Below are 15776 nucleotides of genomic sequence, written 5' to 3' on the forward strand. Positions count from 1 at the left end.
TCATGTTGTACTGGATGGTGCGTCAGGTCTGTGGTGGTTGGGATCGGTACATGCTCACCCTCATCTTGGTCATGTTGTACTGGATGGTGCGTCAGGTCTGTGGTGGTTGTGATCGGTACATGCTCACCCTCATCTTGGTCATGTTGTACTGGATGGTTCGTCAGGTCTGTGGTTGTGATCGGTACATGCTCACCCTCATCTGTTGTACTGGATGGTGCGTCAGGTCTGTGGTTGTGATCGGTACATGCTCACCCTCATCTTGGTCATGTTGTACTGGATGGTGCGTCAGGTCTGTGGTGGTTGTGATCGGTACATGCTCACCCTCATCTTGGTCATGTTGTACTGGATGGTGCGTCAGGTCTGTGGTGGTTGTGATCGGTACATGCTCACCCTCATCTGTTGTACTGGATGGTGCGTCAGGTCTGTGGTTGTGATCGGTACATGCTCACCCTCATCTTGGTCATGTTGTACTGGATGGTGCGTCAGGTCTGTGGTTGTGATCGGTACATGCTCACCCTCATCTTGGTCATGTTGTACTGGATGGTGCGTCAGGTCTGTGGTGGTGGTGATCGGTACATGCTCACCCTCATCTTGGTCATGTTGTACTGGATGGTGCGTCAGGTCTGAGTGGTGGTTGTGATCGGTACATGCTCACCCTCATCTGTTGTACTGGATGGTGCGTCAGGTCTGTGGTTGTGATCGGTACATGCTCACCCTCATCTTGGTCATGTTGTACTGGATGGTGCATCAGGTCTGTGGTTGGGATCGGTACATGCTCACCCTCATCTTGGTCATGTTGTACTGGATGGTGCGTCAGGTCTGTGGTTGTGATCGGTACATGCTCACCCTCATCTGTTGTACTGGATGGTGCGTCAGGTCTGTGGTTGTGATCGGTACATGCTCACCCTCATCTTGGTCATGTTGTACTGGATGGTGCGTCAGGTCTGTGGTGGTGATCGGTACATGCTCACCCTCATCTGTTGTACTGGATGGTGCGTCAGGTCTGTGGTTGTGATCGGTACATGCTCACCCTCATCTTGGTCATGTTGTACTGGATGGTGCGTCAGGTCTGTGGTTGTGATCGGTACATGCTCACCCTCATCTGTTGTACTGGATGGTGCGTCAGGTCTGAGTGGTGGTTGTGATCGGTACATGCTCACCCTCATCTTGGTCATGTTGTACTGGATGGTGCGTCAGGTCTGTGGTGGTTGTGATCGGTACATGCTCACCCTCATCTTGGTCATGTTGTACTGGATGGTGCGTCAGGTCTGTGGTTGTGATCGGTACATGCTCACCCTCATCTGTTGTACTGGATGGTGCGTCAGGTCTGTGGTGGTGGTGATCGGTACATGCTCACCCTCATCTTGGTCATGTTGTACTGGATGGTGCGTCAGGTCTGAGTGGTGGTTGTGATCGGTACATGCTCACCCTCATCTGTTGTACTGGATGGTGCGTCAGGTCTGTGGTTGTGATCGGTACATGCTCACCCTCATCTTGGTCATGTTGTACTGGATGGTGCGTCAGGTCTGTGGTTGTGATCGGTACATGCTCACCCTCATCTTGGTCATGTTGTACTGGATGGTGAGTCAGGTCTGTGGTTGTGATCGGTACATGCTCACCCTCATCTGTTGTACTGGATGGTGCGTCAGGTCTGTGGTTGTGATCGGTACATGCTCACCCTCATCTTGGTCATGTTGTACTGGATGGTGCGTCAGGTCTGTGGTGGTGATCGGTACATGCTCACCCTCATCTGTTGTACTGGATGGTGCGTCAGGTCTGTGGTTGTGATCGGTACATGCTCACCCTCATCTTGGTCATGTTGTACTGGATGGTGCGTATCACCACCAGGATGAGCAGTCCGCCCAGGGAGATCTCTGTCAGGGGCCGCTCCGTGTACCAGCTGACCTGGTGCAGCATCTGTCAGCACCGTCAGAGCAGTCAGAACACAGACCTTCTCGGCCTCTCCGTGTGCCAACTGACCTGGTGCAGCATCTGTCAGTATAGCCAGCCAGTACAGTCAGAAGTCAGAACACAGATCAGAACACAGACCATCTGCTGGAATATCTGCCCCGGCAGTCCGAGTCAGATCATTTACACGAACATCTGTCCCAGCAACCGGTCACAGGCAGCAGTCAACAGACGTTCTAACGAGTGGGCATGGAATGCCAGTCCGTCTCACGGGCCAATAACACAGCACAAATACCCAGTGGATGCGGCCCCTGTCGGTGACCCAGCTGGGCGACCCAGGCGCGACCCCGTCCGAAACCTTTCCAATGTGGACCGCGGCCCCTCCAACTAGAATCTGACACAACAGCAATGTGACACTGCACTTGCGACGTTGCTAACGTAACACCACCATTCGCAATACGTTGCTGATATGATACGCGTAGGAAAAGACGCGTTCTCGTCCTCTGATATTTTTCTCTCAGTGAGAAAACTTAATGCTTAATTTATTGAGACTGGTTATTCCGGTAATAAGACACAGGGTGTGTGGACAAACGGGTGGTGTCGGGCCGCGGCCGGCTGTCGGCCGCCGGCCGCCCCGCTCGGAGCTGACGGCTGCTCACGTACCGTGGAGTGGACGGAGCGGTTGAAGAGCTCGTCCTCGCTGAGGATGAGCAGCACGATGAGCGACATGTAGATGTGGTGGCTGCTGCTCTCCGGCGCGTGGTACAGCACGCGCAGCGTCGGCAGTACCTGCAGAGCACACAGCGCACGTCCGAATGGGAGACTTCTCATTGGTGCCAAAAAGCGCGCGACCTGGATTCATGTCTAATCCAAATTCCAAACCTCGCGATTCCGTTGCTGCAGTCCAAAATATCGACCAATGTGCCCCCTTGGCAAAGAAATAGAATAGCTACCGTCTGGATAAATACGCACACCAAGAAACAGAGAAAACAGCACAAAATAAGCTTTCCCGTACTTCACATTATTAAAGCCTCCATCGTATTAATAAGGCACAAACTTGAAAGCTAAGTTGGAGTAAGCAATAAGATTATGGATAACTCTTTACTATCCTCGTTTCGATTACGAGAAAAGTACTCATCATGACTCATGGCTACGCTGATGAGTCGGCAGCCTGTTCGTCGGACGTCCAGTACCTACCAGGGCGTCGAGGTCGGTGCGCGCCAGCACAAAGTGCCGGAACGCCGTGTTCTTGTGGATGAGCAGGTAGAGCAGCAGCGTGGTCTGGTCGGTACACGGCGGCGAGCACAGCAACGAGTACAGGCTGCTCATCGCAAACCCGAACCCGTCGCCCGCGTCGGCCAGGTGCGTCTCGGCCGGGTCTGCGGGTACACACAGCAGGGGCACGTCAGTCGGGCAGTCGGCCGGGTCTGCGGGTACACACAGCAGGGCGCGTCAGTCAGTCAGTCGGCCGGGTCTGCGGGTATACATACACAGCGGGGCGCGTCAGTCAGTCAGTCAGTTGGCCGGGTCTGCGGGTACACATACACAGCAGGGCGCGTCAGTCGGGCTACCGGCGGGGCTGCGGGCCGGGTCTGCGGGTACACACAGCACGGCGCGTCAGTCGGCCAGGTGCGTCTCGGCCGGGTCTGCGGGTATACATACACAGCAGGGCGCGTCAGTCAGTCAGCCGGCGGGTCTGCCGGCCGGGTCTGCGGGTATACATACACAGCGGGGCGCGTCAGTCGGCCGGGTCTGCGGGTATACACAGTAGGGAGCGTCAGTCGGCCAGGTGCGTCTCGGCCGGGTCTGCGGGTTCACACAGCAGGGCGCGTCAGTCAGTCAGTTGGCCGGGTCTGCGGGTACACACAGCGGGGGCGCGTCAGTCGGGCTACCGGCGGGGCTGCGGGCCGGGTCTGCGGGTACACACAGCGGGGGCGCGTCAGTCAGTCAGCTGGCGGGTCTGCGGATATACACAGCGGGGCGCGTCAGTCAGTCAGTTGGCCGGGTCTGCGGGTATACACAGCAAGGCGCGTCAGTCGGCCAGTCGGCGGGTCTGCGGGCCGGGGCTGCGGGCCGGGTCTACGGGCCGGGTCTGCGGGTATACACAGCGGGGCACGTCAGTTGGTCAGCTGGCGGGTCTGCGGGTATACACAGCGGGGCGCGTCAGTCAGTCAGCCGGAGGGTCTGCGGGCCGGGTCTGCGGGTACACACAGCGGGGGCGCGTCAGTCAGTCAGTCAGTCAGCTGGCGGGTCTGCGGGCCGGGTCTGCGGGTACACACAGCAGGGCGCGTCAGTCGGCCAGGTGCGTCTCGGCCGGGTCTGCGGGTATACACAGCGGGGGCGCGTCAGTCAGGCTGTCTGAGGGGTCTGCGGGCATGTCAGTCGGCCAGCCTGAGGGGTCTGCAGCAGAGGCGCGTCAGTCGGGCAGCCTGAGGGGTCTGCGGGTCCGGGTACACACAGCAGGGGCGCGTCAGTCGGGCAGCCGGCGACGGCCTGCCGTTGCAGCTGCCGTCCCAGTCTCAACCGCTGAGTCAGCCGGAGCCCTACTGCCGCCAACAGGCTCGAGGTGTAAACTGGGGCATTCCACGATAGATCGTACCACTTTTTTCCAATTTGACACCCTCATCTCTCGGAATTTGACGAGACTTGGTCTCAGGGGTAATCAGGGGCTCTGAATCCACCTGTAATAATTTCAGGCTTATCAGATAAATATTTTTTTTAGTTATGGTGTATAACATTTTTTGGATCTTGCTTTGCAGCGCTAAGTTTGGCGGGCTGTAACTCTAAGACGGATTATTCAAATGCCAAATGTTATATAACATTGAACTTGCAATGAAACAGAGATTAATATGTATTTTTGAAATTTCGAAAAATACGCTATTTTTGATATGACATATCGAGTTTTCTTTCATTTGTATTTTTTGGACTTTGGGACCATTTTTTTTTAAATTTTTATTTCTTTAAAAGAATATTTGGCTCATTGTTAAGAAGTATGCAAAAAATTAGGAAGGTGTTCTTGCTATAAATGTATTTATTTTACGTCACGATAACGGTTTCGAATAGTGATTTCGGGAGGGTAGCTTACAAATGGCGTGTTAAAACTGCCTAGTGACATCACGGGTTACTGAAATTTCAATCGAAGTCTGAGTCATCTGAAAAAAAGTGAAAAAAAGGTTCATCCAACCCTCTTTCCTATAAGCGCGAGGGTGAAAAAGGCTGTTTGGTTCTGACATTGTTTTGGACGCCAATGACCATAGCTGTCCGAGATGAAAAATACAGGACGCATACATGGTGTCCTCCAGAGGTTTCACAACTTGTATATCTGGGAATTTTTTAAGGTTACATGAGGACAGGTCGGTCACGTGACATCACTGTTATAAGTCAATGGGAAATATAAAAACTGTTATTTTGGCGCCGAGAATGATCTAAAACTATCTCATGTACATGGTATCGTGATTTCATGCACTCCTTGCAAAGTCCAATGCTTCACTTTTGCATTGTTAACCTTGCGTGACGTCATTTATGATGTCACTAGGATCGTACGAGTTTTTCGTCAATAACTCCCGATCCAATGGAGCTAGAGAGTCGGGAAAGCCACCAATGGACTCGGGAAGACCTTCCGAACCGAATGATATGCCACATGATACCCTTTGCCCAGCTTCATGACCTGAGGGGCTCTGACCTGACCTTGACCCGAGGTCAACTACTTAAGTTGACCTCACCCTAGCAAAAAGTATACCATTCGATGCACCTGAGCTAGGCGAACACAATGATGCCAAAATCGCGGCTCTGCGGCCATTTTTTTGCGAAGTTATTTACTAAAAACCGAACCCGTAACTTCAGTCACTTGACCTGACCTCAGACGCTACCGGTTAACCTGAGACCTTAAAATCGGGTATCAATCGCTGCGACTTGTAACGGCACACACGCTCGTTTTTTTCCGCGAGGCTCTAGCTCTATAAGAAGCGAAACGGCGTGTTGGGGTCGTATCAACCCCTCCGAAACCCATTTTGTTTGCGGGAAAATAAGGAACTTATAGAAAGAACACCTTTCTAATTTTTTGCATGTCGATTTGCAATGACATGGAGTTTATTTTGAAAAAATAAAAAGGTGAAAAATTTTGGTCCCAAAAGTCATTAGAGGCAAATGAAAAAAAGATTAAGGTTTTTGCTCAACAATGAAAATTTTTCTTTGGAATTTTTAAATAATAATATTAATTTTTGATTCATCGCAAGCTTAGTGTTGTTTACTGTTTGTTGGTTGTTTAACCCGTTTTTGAGTTATAGGCCATCAAACTCACCGTTACAAACCGAAGTTAAAGAAATGTAACGCAATATAACTTAAAAAGTTTTGATCTGAGAAGTCTGATATTTTGCCAGGCGTCTTTGGGGCCTATGATTACCCCTAGGACCGATTTTCATTAAAATCCGAGAGATGAGGGTGACGGGCCTGGTACGATCTATCGTGGAATGCCCCAACTGAGACAAGGCGCGGACAGATCGAACCCCAGCCGGCTCACCCTGCAGGTCGGTCATGTGGAAGAGTGCCTGCCGAAACGGGTTGAAGAGCTGCCGGTCGCCGGTGCAGTGGTTGCCCAGCACCAGCAGGGTGTGCAGACTCTGCTGCGCCAGCGGCGGCAGACCGCCCGGCGCCCGCTCCTCGACGGCCGGCTGCGAGCCGTAGCCGAGCGTCAGGGCGCTCCACAGGCCGCCTGCCGGCCACAGGGCGCCGTCAGACAGACAGACACACAGACAGACAAACAAACAGACAGACAGACAGACAGACAGACAGACAGACAGACAGACAGACAGACAGACAGACAGACAGACAGACAGACAGACAGACAGACAGACAGACAGACAGACAGACAGACAGAACACAGACAGACAGACAGACAGACAGACAGACAGACAGACAGACAGACAGACAGACAGACAGACAGACAGATAGACAGACAGACAGACAGACAGACAGACAGACAGACAGACAGACAGACAGACAGACAGACAGACAGACAGACAGACAGACAGACAGACAGACAGACACACAGACAGACACACAGACAGACAGACAGACAGGGCGCTCCACAGGCCGCCTGCCGGACACGGGGCGCCGTCAGACAGACAATGACAGACAGACAGACAGACAGACAGACACACAGACACACAGCGGTCACCTGCCGGCCGCAGGGCGCCGTCACTGAGCGGCAGTCACCGCGTCTCGGGCGTCCCCTGCAGCCCAACAAAACTGGAGGTACTCAAACTGGGTCACTCAACAGAGTTTGCGGCTTCGAGGACAAAAACTTTTAAGTACATAGAGCTCGTTTTATTACGTGTATTATTTTATATAAAAACACGCTTCACGGGACTGTTGATCACAAAATTTTCACTTTAGGCTCGGGCTTGAATGTCGAGCAAACAAGAATTAAGCATAGAAATGTTGCAACAAAATGATAAAAAATAGGGGAGCTCAGCAAAAGAAGAAAAAAAGAGAAAAAAAACGCTTATTTTGTAGATACCTCGTTGCTCAACTTTCGCCAGGATGTGCGACATCAAAAGGTGATACCATGAGTTACGATGGAGAACGCAAAAGGAGTGTTATTTTGAGGAACTGAAGGACGACAGAGCCCAGCCCAGCTGTATTGCAGACACGGCAGAGGCACAGGGCGGCCGCCTGCCACTGGACTGCCGACGCTGACGCCGCCCCACCCCCTTACAACGTACTGGCCAGTCCAAGCCCCCGCCCCCATATTACGTACCGAGCGTGCTGGCCGGTCTCCGCCGCCCGCCCCCCACATTACGTACTGGCCAGCCCGAAGACGAGGCTGCCGCCGCCCCACATTACGTACTGACCAGTCTCAGCCCCCCCCCCCCCATTACGTACTGGCCAGCCCGAAGACGAGGCTGCCGCCGCCGGTGTAGCGAGCGTCCGGCACTGGCTGGCGCGCCACTGTGTGCCGCAGCAGCGTACGCACCAGAATCGGCGCGTGCATCGCGCAGCGGCCCGACATCAGCGTCCTGTCAGAGCAGGACACGGGATAGTCAGTAGTAGTACTGTCCGGGCAGGAGACGGGGGGGGGGGGGGGGTCAGCAGTGGCCATCAGCAGCAGCACCACGCGGGCAGAACACGGCGCGGGCAGCGGCACCACGAGGGCAGGCCATGGCGAGCGTCAGTAGTCAGTACTAGCATCCATCGTGAATCTTTTCCTACTTCATCTAATTTAGATAATTGGATGATTTTATATTTCAATTTTGTAATGAAGTAAAAGAAACATGTCACCTGGTGCATGTAGCGTTAACAGATAAGCACAACAGCTGTTGGCAAACGTTTGAATAGCTCTTTTCAACGCTGGCCTGTTCAGTGCTCACTGGCACATCTGACATGAGACATGTAATGAACTTTGGGACCGAGGTAGGACGGCGGTTAGGAACGCTATGAGAGAATATGTCGAACAGAACATGCATAAGAGATAGGTGCCTGTCCATATTTCTACCCTTAGTACTTCTAACAAACAGGTTATAGGCCGAATAAGTCAAACAGTACGCTGCTATGGTCGGAACAAAAGTAACGCATATCACAAAAAAGCGATATCATAAAAGCAATGCACAAAATTGATGCATCTGAATGCTTCCCTACCAAGACGTGAATGCGCACACAATGACCGTCCTCAGGCACGAAAACATTACGGATGAACAGTGAACAGTCAACAGTCTGCTATGAGGAGCCACACCAGTAGCACCAGAGGTAAAATACCCCCCTCCCTCCACCGTTCCGTACCTGTAGACGACCAGCGACTGGGCCTGTTTCACCGAGTACAGCTGGCAGGGAGGTACTAGTTACTACCCCACCCTACACCGTACCTGTAGACGACCAGCGACTGGGCCTGCTTCACCGAGTACAGCTGGCAGGCCAGCAGGACGAGCAGCGTGTTCAGCGACTCCAGGTGGATGTAGTACGTGGCATCGCTGAGAAACGGAGAGAGAGAGCGCGGATCAGTCAATGAGGAGACTCTGTTTGAAGACGAGGCTCGCTTACAGAACTGCGAAGTAAGCTCGTACTATAAAGGGTATGACCTATTTAGTAAATGAATGGTATTTTATCACAAACCATCGGTGTTTCGGACAATCAGATTATACTCCTTGGTAGCAAGTGCTCACACAGAACAAAGACACAGCTTAACACACATAATTGGTATAAGAAGCATACGTGTTGTATCAATATTACACGTACAGGCCTGGATCTAACACGTATTTACAGATGTTCTCCACATATCGGGGAATCTCTGCCCCATCTACACTGTACTGAGCGCCGGCGCCTGTCCGGTCTGGGAGGAAGTATGTGTGTGTGTGGGGGGGGGGGCGTCACTCACGTCAGCGGCACGTCGACCAGCACCTCGACCAGTCCGGTGAGCAGCGTCTCCAGCTGGCCGGCCGGCGCCGGCGCCTCCAGCTGGCGCACCAGCTCCTCCTCCGAGAGCAGCTGCACGCTCAGCTTGCAGGCGCAGCGCAGCACCAGCAGGGCGTTTAGCGTCTGGTCGGCCAGACGGCTGCCGGGGGGGGGGGGGAGGTCAGCAGAGGGCGGCCAGCCGGCTGCCGGGGGGGGGAGGTCAGCGTCTGGTCGGCCAGACGGCTGCCGGGGGGGGGGAGGTCAGCAGAGGTCAGCAGAGGGCGGCCAGCCGGCTGCCGGGGGGTGGGGGGATGGAGATCAGCAGAGGTCGGCCAGACGGCTGCCGGGGGGGGGGGAGGTTAGCAGAGGGCGGCCAGCCGGCTGCCGGGGAGGCCGGGGGAGGTTAGCGTCTGGTCGGCCAGACGGCTGCCGGGAGGGGGAGGTCAGCAGAGGGCGGCCCGAGCGGCAGGCGCGCCGCACAGCGCACCGCTCTCTGGGATCTCATAAAGCGATCGTACTCGGGAATCTTACTCTCCATCTTACTCTTTCTCACTCTCCTCTATCTTATTCTTACTGGGATCTTGGTAAAAGCGTATCTAGAACAAAATTACGATAGAAATTGCTGCACAACAGAGGAAATACCTTGGAGTACAATGCATGTAACGTCAGCTCAGCACCACTGACAAGAATCTGTAGTGCACAGTCACCTATCGAGCTGGGCAGCCGCTTTCAGCTCGGAGGCCTTCCCAAGGAAGACGCGGACGAGCGCTCCCAGGTTGCCCGTTTCCGGGTTATTGGTGACGAACGTGTTGAACAGGCCAGACACGGCTTCCTCCAGCCTTTTGTCATCCTCCCTGTGAACCGGCAGACAAAAATCACACCTTCACAGCCAAGTAAAACGTATCAGTAAAAGCGCAGCAGTAAAGCAGTAAATGAGTTAAAATGAGTAATGTAAAAGCAGTAAATGTGGTTAGGTAGGGAGCCTTCAGTACACTAGTAACATATGGGAGGTCTCTACAGGAGGAGATTGATAAGAAATACAGTAAGTATAAAAAGTACATCTAAGAATTTCGATATCGGTGACCTAAGGTCAGGTCAATTTTGCGACCTCTCCATTCTTAAGTCAATGGAAGATAATTGAAAAGGCGTCTCTTTTGGACGAAAGCTATTCTAGACACTCAAAAATCGGTAGGTATTGGGTTAAAATTCACACACTGAAAAAGAAAATTGCATATGTGACCCCTCCTTATGTCCCCGAGATTAGCTCAGGTCATAAAATGCCCCCAGTAGTTTTTGTAATTACTTTTGATAGACATGCTAAAGCGATGAAAACACGTTAGATGTGTTCAGATTGATGATACGGATCGACTGATATACTGCATGACCTTTTCCGGTCAGGTCGTGACCTTTACCATGGGTCAAAATTTCAAAATGGCCTACCTATGAAAGTCAAATTATAGTTCATACGACGGATTTCGACGAAAAGAACTGGAACACGCTGCTGGAACATACATGTTGTGCATTTGTCAAAAGTTATTGAAATAAAAAAAATAAAACGGCTTATTTCCAAGTTTTTGCCCTGCTAGAGACAAAACCGCTAGTCCTAAGTCAAAACTGAGGGCTTACGTCAGAAAGGGTGCTAAGATGGCTATCGAATGCCGAATGCGCTTTCCCGCGGCGCTGTAGCTAAGAGCGTTAGGAGGGCTATCGAATGCGCTTTTCCGCGGCGCTGTAGCATGTGGCCAAAGATAAATCAGGAAAGAGCATCACAAGATTTACAGAAGAGTCTACCTGGTCATAGTAAGTATGATGGCATAATAAATTTGGTAGAGAGCTAGCAGGAAAGGATAGGCAGTCAGCGGCCGGTACTGCACACCGCTCACCTGGTCAGCCGCCGGCTGAGCTGAAACTGAAGCAGTCCCTGCCAGAAAGGGTCATCCGCTGGAAGAGGCTCGGTACCAGCCAGCTTTGCCAGCTCGGTGCTCTCAGACACCGCCTTCAGCCCACTGACGGCAGCACCCATCACTGCCGACTCTAATCAGCTGAAAACAAAACACATTAGGTAGGCACACCACTGGGCGAAAATGACTAAACACAACATGCATTTATAGCAATTATAGCACCATTATATGCTGAGAAATCACAAAGTAACCACATGAAATCATCACAAACACTAAATTTAAAAATAAGGAAAAACTATGACATTTCAAGCCATATGTATTAGTGAATTGTTACTTCTGCTCTATGGAAGCAGCCCTTCTTTTTGAACCACCGCATTACAGCTACATTAACCCTCACCCGTACGGGCGGGGGTTCGAACGGACCCTCCCCCCCCCCCCTCGGTTTTTGCGAAGAACTCGCGGAAAAAGCGGCCGATCGCGACGAAACTTTCAGTATCCTTACGTTAACAAATTTTACACCTACCCTGAAAATTGCATGACCCTGACCCTAATGACCTTTTACCTGTGACCTACTTTTCGAGACCTGAGCACTGGTCGGTCGCTGTTTTTTATCAGCATGCTGTCAGTCTTCCCATATAAGGAAGTTATTGCTGGCGCTTCTTGGCCTCTTAGTCAAATGAATAGACCACGTGAATTCGACCAATGAGGAGCCAAGAAACAGCAGCATGCTCGCAGCCTGCTGATAAAAAACCGCGAACGAACAGCGCCCATGTTTAGCCGGGATCGCGATTCGGCGTATGTCGGCTCGCATTAGCCGCGCGATTGCAGTCTTTTCGTGATTTCAAACGTTCAAATATGGGATATCATGTTGCTCTCATGCATAAGGGTGGGTGTCAAGGTCACCTGAAAGTCAGGTCAGGTCATTGATCTTTGATGACCTCGGTTCACTTTTTCGAGTTGTACATGCTTTTAGGCTCGTTTTTGAAGCTGAACTCGAATTTAGCAACCATCTGAACATTTACGAAGCAGTTTTGGTACCTTCGTATCATGTTACGAAGCTGTCAGAGGCGGTTGCCACCTGCTACGACTACCCAGCAAAACTCCTACTGGTTGACCTGACCTGACCTGAGGCCAGTTTAACCAACAGCAAAATAGCCACCTGCCGGAATTTTTTGCCTAAAGACTGCTTCACATATGGAGTGTAAACGGTACAGCCCTATCTGCTTACGTGCCCATCGCGTCTACGCTTCGTATGTGAAGCAGTCCATAAACAAAAAAAATTCCGGCAGGCAGCTATTTTTCTGTTGGTAAGACTGGCCTCAGGCCTAAATGCATGAAGACATCATCTGTGATCAAAACTAACAGAATATTCGTGATCAGCACCCCGAAAAACCTCATAGTAGCCACACTTTACGACGTTCTAACAGGTCCCGATTTTCCCGACTTTTGGGTCATTGATATGACCTGGAAGGTCAGCCAATGACCTAGGACCTAAAAATTGGGCATCATCGGCTTCCTCTCGTCACGGGCAACACGTTCGTTTCTTCCGCGAAGCTCTAGCTCTATCAGCAAGGCCGTATATAGGCCGTCAATCAGGGGCGAAACGGCAAGGGAATCAAAATATTGACTCCACGCTCAGCTGGCTTATCATTATTTTGATTCACAGGTAATGTTAACAGATTGGCTACCATGGCTTGCAGGAATACAGCATTTATCTTGCTATCATTCTCATTTAGTGGTATCCTCAGCACCACCACAGATACCTATAGTGTTGTTGGGGTCTAGGGCATATGCTTACGAGCATTTTCCACCCGGACATTTTCTCATATCTTTTTTCTTACGAAACATTATTCTTACGGTCTTCTTCTCTTACAAGCTGAATTCTTACAAGGAAAATTTCATTCTAGATCAAATTTCTTACTGGTATCTTGATCTTCTCTTACGAGTGTGCTTTCTTGCAACAGTATGTTTCTGCGTGATTTTCTTACTGAATGAATCGACTTAAAGCGAATAAACGAAAACAATAATTTTCATCTCGGCCAATTTTTATTGCACTGACATTCGGTAAGTTGGTAAATTTAGCAGGAATGTTAGAAAACATCTTGGAAATGATGGTAAATCCAGTTACCTAACAGTCAACACATTGAAAAAGGAACCACATTTGAAATTACATGTAGGAATTATTGTTTATTCTTGACTGGAAAAGTACACCAATGACCAAGCATGGAAATAACTTGTGACTTTTTTATGCCTATAGTTTAAGGCTATGTAAACCACTGGCCTATAGCCAACCGCACCAGAGAAAACGTGACGAAAAAGAAACAAAATAGCAAAATCATTGAAAATTGCCTTTTGCTTTGAATCTTGAAAATTATAGAACATAGAAAATGTTCATAAAACCTTGAAAATTGCCTTTTATCATGGTAAGAAACTTCAAAACTATGTAAGGATTTGCCTCCGATAGAAAAGTACCGTAGGAATGGTGATTTTTCGGCAAAGTGTCTGGGAAAGTCCGCGCCATCAACGACTGGAATGCACTTCCTGCCTCTGTGGTCCTCTCTACGTCTGTCAATATCTTCAAAGCCCGTCTCGACTCTCACTGGGGTGATGCACCCTTTGACACCCCAGTCCAAGATTCATGACTGTATCCAGTAAGGAGCTGGATGAGATCAGGGCCCTGTTTCACCGGTGATAGCAGCACACTGCTTTTACACGTGTCAAATTGGGTTTCCATGGAAACATCAACAGGCCCATTGCTCCAACACTACCACAAGTGTGACATCAGCTCGCGCAATTTGATAGCAGTTGTTGTTGTTGTTGAAGAGTTAGGGCGCGCAGCAGCTTGGCTCAAGCGTCCAACATCCAAGTTGGTATGTCCTCTTGTAGTCTTCAGAGTTGCAGTTGGCGTATGGTTGTGGTACTAAGCGGAACTAAGCAGGTTTCCGGGTAGGGATGAGGAATGACTGGGGAGAGGAAAAATTGCGATGGTTAGGAGATAGCCTTGGTAGGATATGTCCTGGGCGAGGAGAGAACAGAGAAGTTAATATTAGTTGTGAATACTACAATGCTACTTACAGTCTTAGCTACTTGGGGATAGCCAAACAGCTCGGTAAGCAGGAAGAGCAATACAGCTCATTCTTCAAGGGGGCAAAAGGCGCTCTGGGAGAAGGCATGGTTCTATCTAGAAAGAAAAAAGAAAAAAAGACACAAAACTTGGGTCTTGACATGGGGGTTACACGATACTTAGGGATTTCACTTCACAGTATGGGGGTGACATAGAAACACATAACATACCCAACCAATTTCAGACATTTCAGACAGGTGTTCTTACAACGTGACCATGGATGAAGTATTGCTTAACCATGAATGCATGAGCTCGAGTAGTAATCCACTCTTTTTAACTAGAAATACCTAATCCATGGTTCTTGGATTCAACATAACATGAAGGATTGTGTCGAGCTTATCTGAAGCCATAGCACATATGGAAACAAAATACATTTCATTATCATCACTTAGCACCCATAACGCCTCTACGTCCTTTGTTCAGAGTTTGTCGTATAAGTTGCACTGTCGAAGATAATCGAACACTGCATCCACCACCGTGGGTTCACCGTTTCCCAGGAGAATCCCCAGCGACATGCGGACGCCGACATCTCGACACGCCGCTGCGAGTCTCCTCCTCGCTACAGTGTACTTTCGGCATTCTAACAGTATGTGTTGAACATCTTGGCGACATTGACACAGTTCACAGACAATAGGCGGTAGTTGGTCAATAACATGCGAGTGAGTTAAAATAGTGTGTCCGAGTCTCATCCTACACAAAACCACTTCCTCCTTTCGACTGGCACGTACACTAGAATTCCAATGTCCTATATCTGTCTTAATCTGCTTCAGTAGAGTTGGACGATAATCTAACCACATATTTTCAAATAACACACGGACGCGACTCTTCACCAGTGGCACAAATTCCCGATGTCCTATTTTTACATCAGTCACATTAGGTTTATCATGAGCCTTTCCCGCCCAGTAGTCAGCTCTAACATTACCAGCTATGCCACTATGTCCTGGAACCCAGACAACGATGCAATCGATGCCATCTCGTACATTTTTATGATTTATCTCTAGGATCTCCACCAAGACCGGATGATCACGGCTCTGCACTGTGAGAGCCTTGATAACCGCTTGGGAGTCACAGCATATGAGCGCTTTGGGTACTTGGTTACGTCGCACAAACTTCATCGCTTCTCTTACAGCTACCAGTTCAGCGGTATACACAGATAACCCATCACGCAGCTTATGTGAGAAAAAGGCACTGTTCACTGTGAAAGCACATGCTACTGAGTTGTTCCGCTTGGATCCGTCAGTGTACATTTTCCTATGGTCCGGGTATTTGTCCATCAGGTCGTGAAAAGCAGTCAATATATCTGTCTCAGTCATATGTCTTTTGTCTTGAGAGATGAGCATCTGTGTGGGGACGGTGTGCAACACCCATGGTGCTGTAATACCATTTTCCTTAGACAATATGTCGGGAGGATTATAGTCTATTTCGGTAAAAAGCTTTCGCAGTCGTAGTGATACTGG

The 15776-nt window shown here is 50.3% G+C and overlaps 1 protein-coding gene across 5 annotated transcripts in view; it reads right to left on the minus strand.

Moving 5' to 3' along the window:
• Window positions 1-15776, minus strand: part of LOC122386952 (dymeclin-like) — a 43439-nt gene that overhangs the window by 21450 nt on the left and 6213 nt on the right. The window contains exons 1-10 of one of the 5 annotated variants that reach the window (XM_043376701.1): window positions 12994-13997; window positions 11178-11336; window positions 10002-10148; window positions 9278-9454; window positions 8769-8873; window positions 7792-7925; window positions 6428-6619; window positions 3106-3287; window positions 2572-2697; window positions 1804-1917 (exon numbers count right to left, since the gene is read on the minus strand). In XM_043376701.1, the coding sequence (XP_043232636.1) occupies window positions 1804-1917; window positions 2572-2697; window positions 3106-3287; window positions 6428-6619; window positions 7792-7925; window positions 8769-8873; window positions 9278-9454; window positions 10002-10148; window positions 11178-11317 (1317 nt within the window). In that variant the 5' untranslated portion in view covers window positions 11318-11336; window positions 12994-13997. Of the gene's footprint in view, window positions 1-1803; window positions 1918-2571; window positions 2698-3105; window positions 3288-6427; window positions 6620-7791; window positions 7926-8768; window positions 8874-9277; window positions 9455-10001; window positions 10149-11177; window positions 11337-11592; window positions 11664-11757; window positions 12251-12993; window positions 13998-15776 lie in introns of those variants that run through there. The other 4 variants (XM_043376702.1, XM_043376703.1, XM_043376704.1 and 1 more) reach the window with 4 other exon arrangements.

This window comes from Amphibalanus amphitrite, unplaced genomic scaffold (assembly GCF_019059575.1).
Source record: "Amphibalanus amphitrite isolate SeventyFive unplaced genomic scaffold, NRLGWU_Aamphi_draft 000268F_arrow, whole genome shotgun sequence".
Taxonomy (NCBI): domain Eukaryota; kingdom Metazoa; phylum Arthropoda; class Thecostraca; order Balanomorpha; family Balanidae; genus Amphibalanus; species Amphibalanus amphitrite.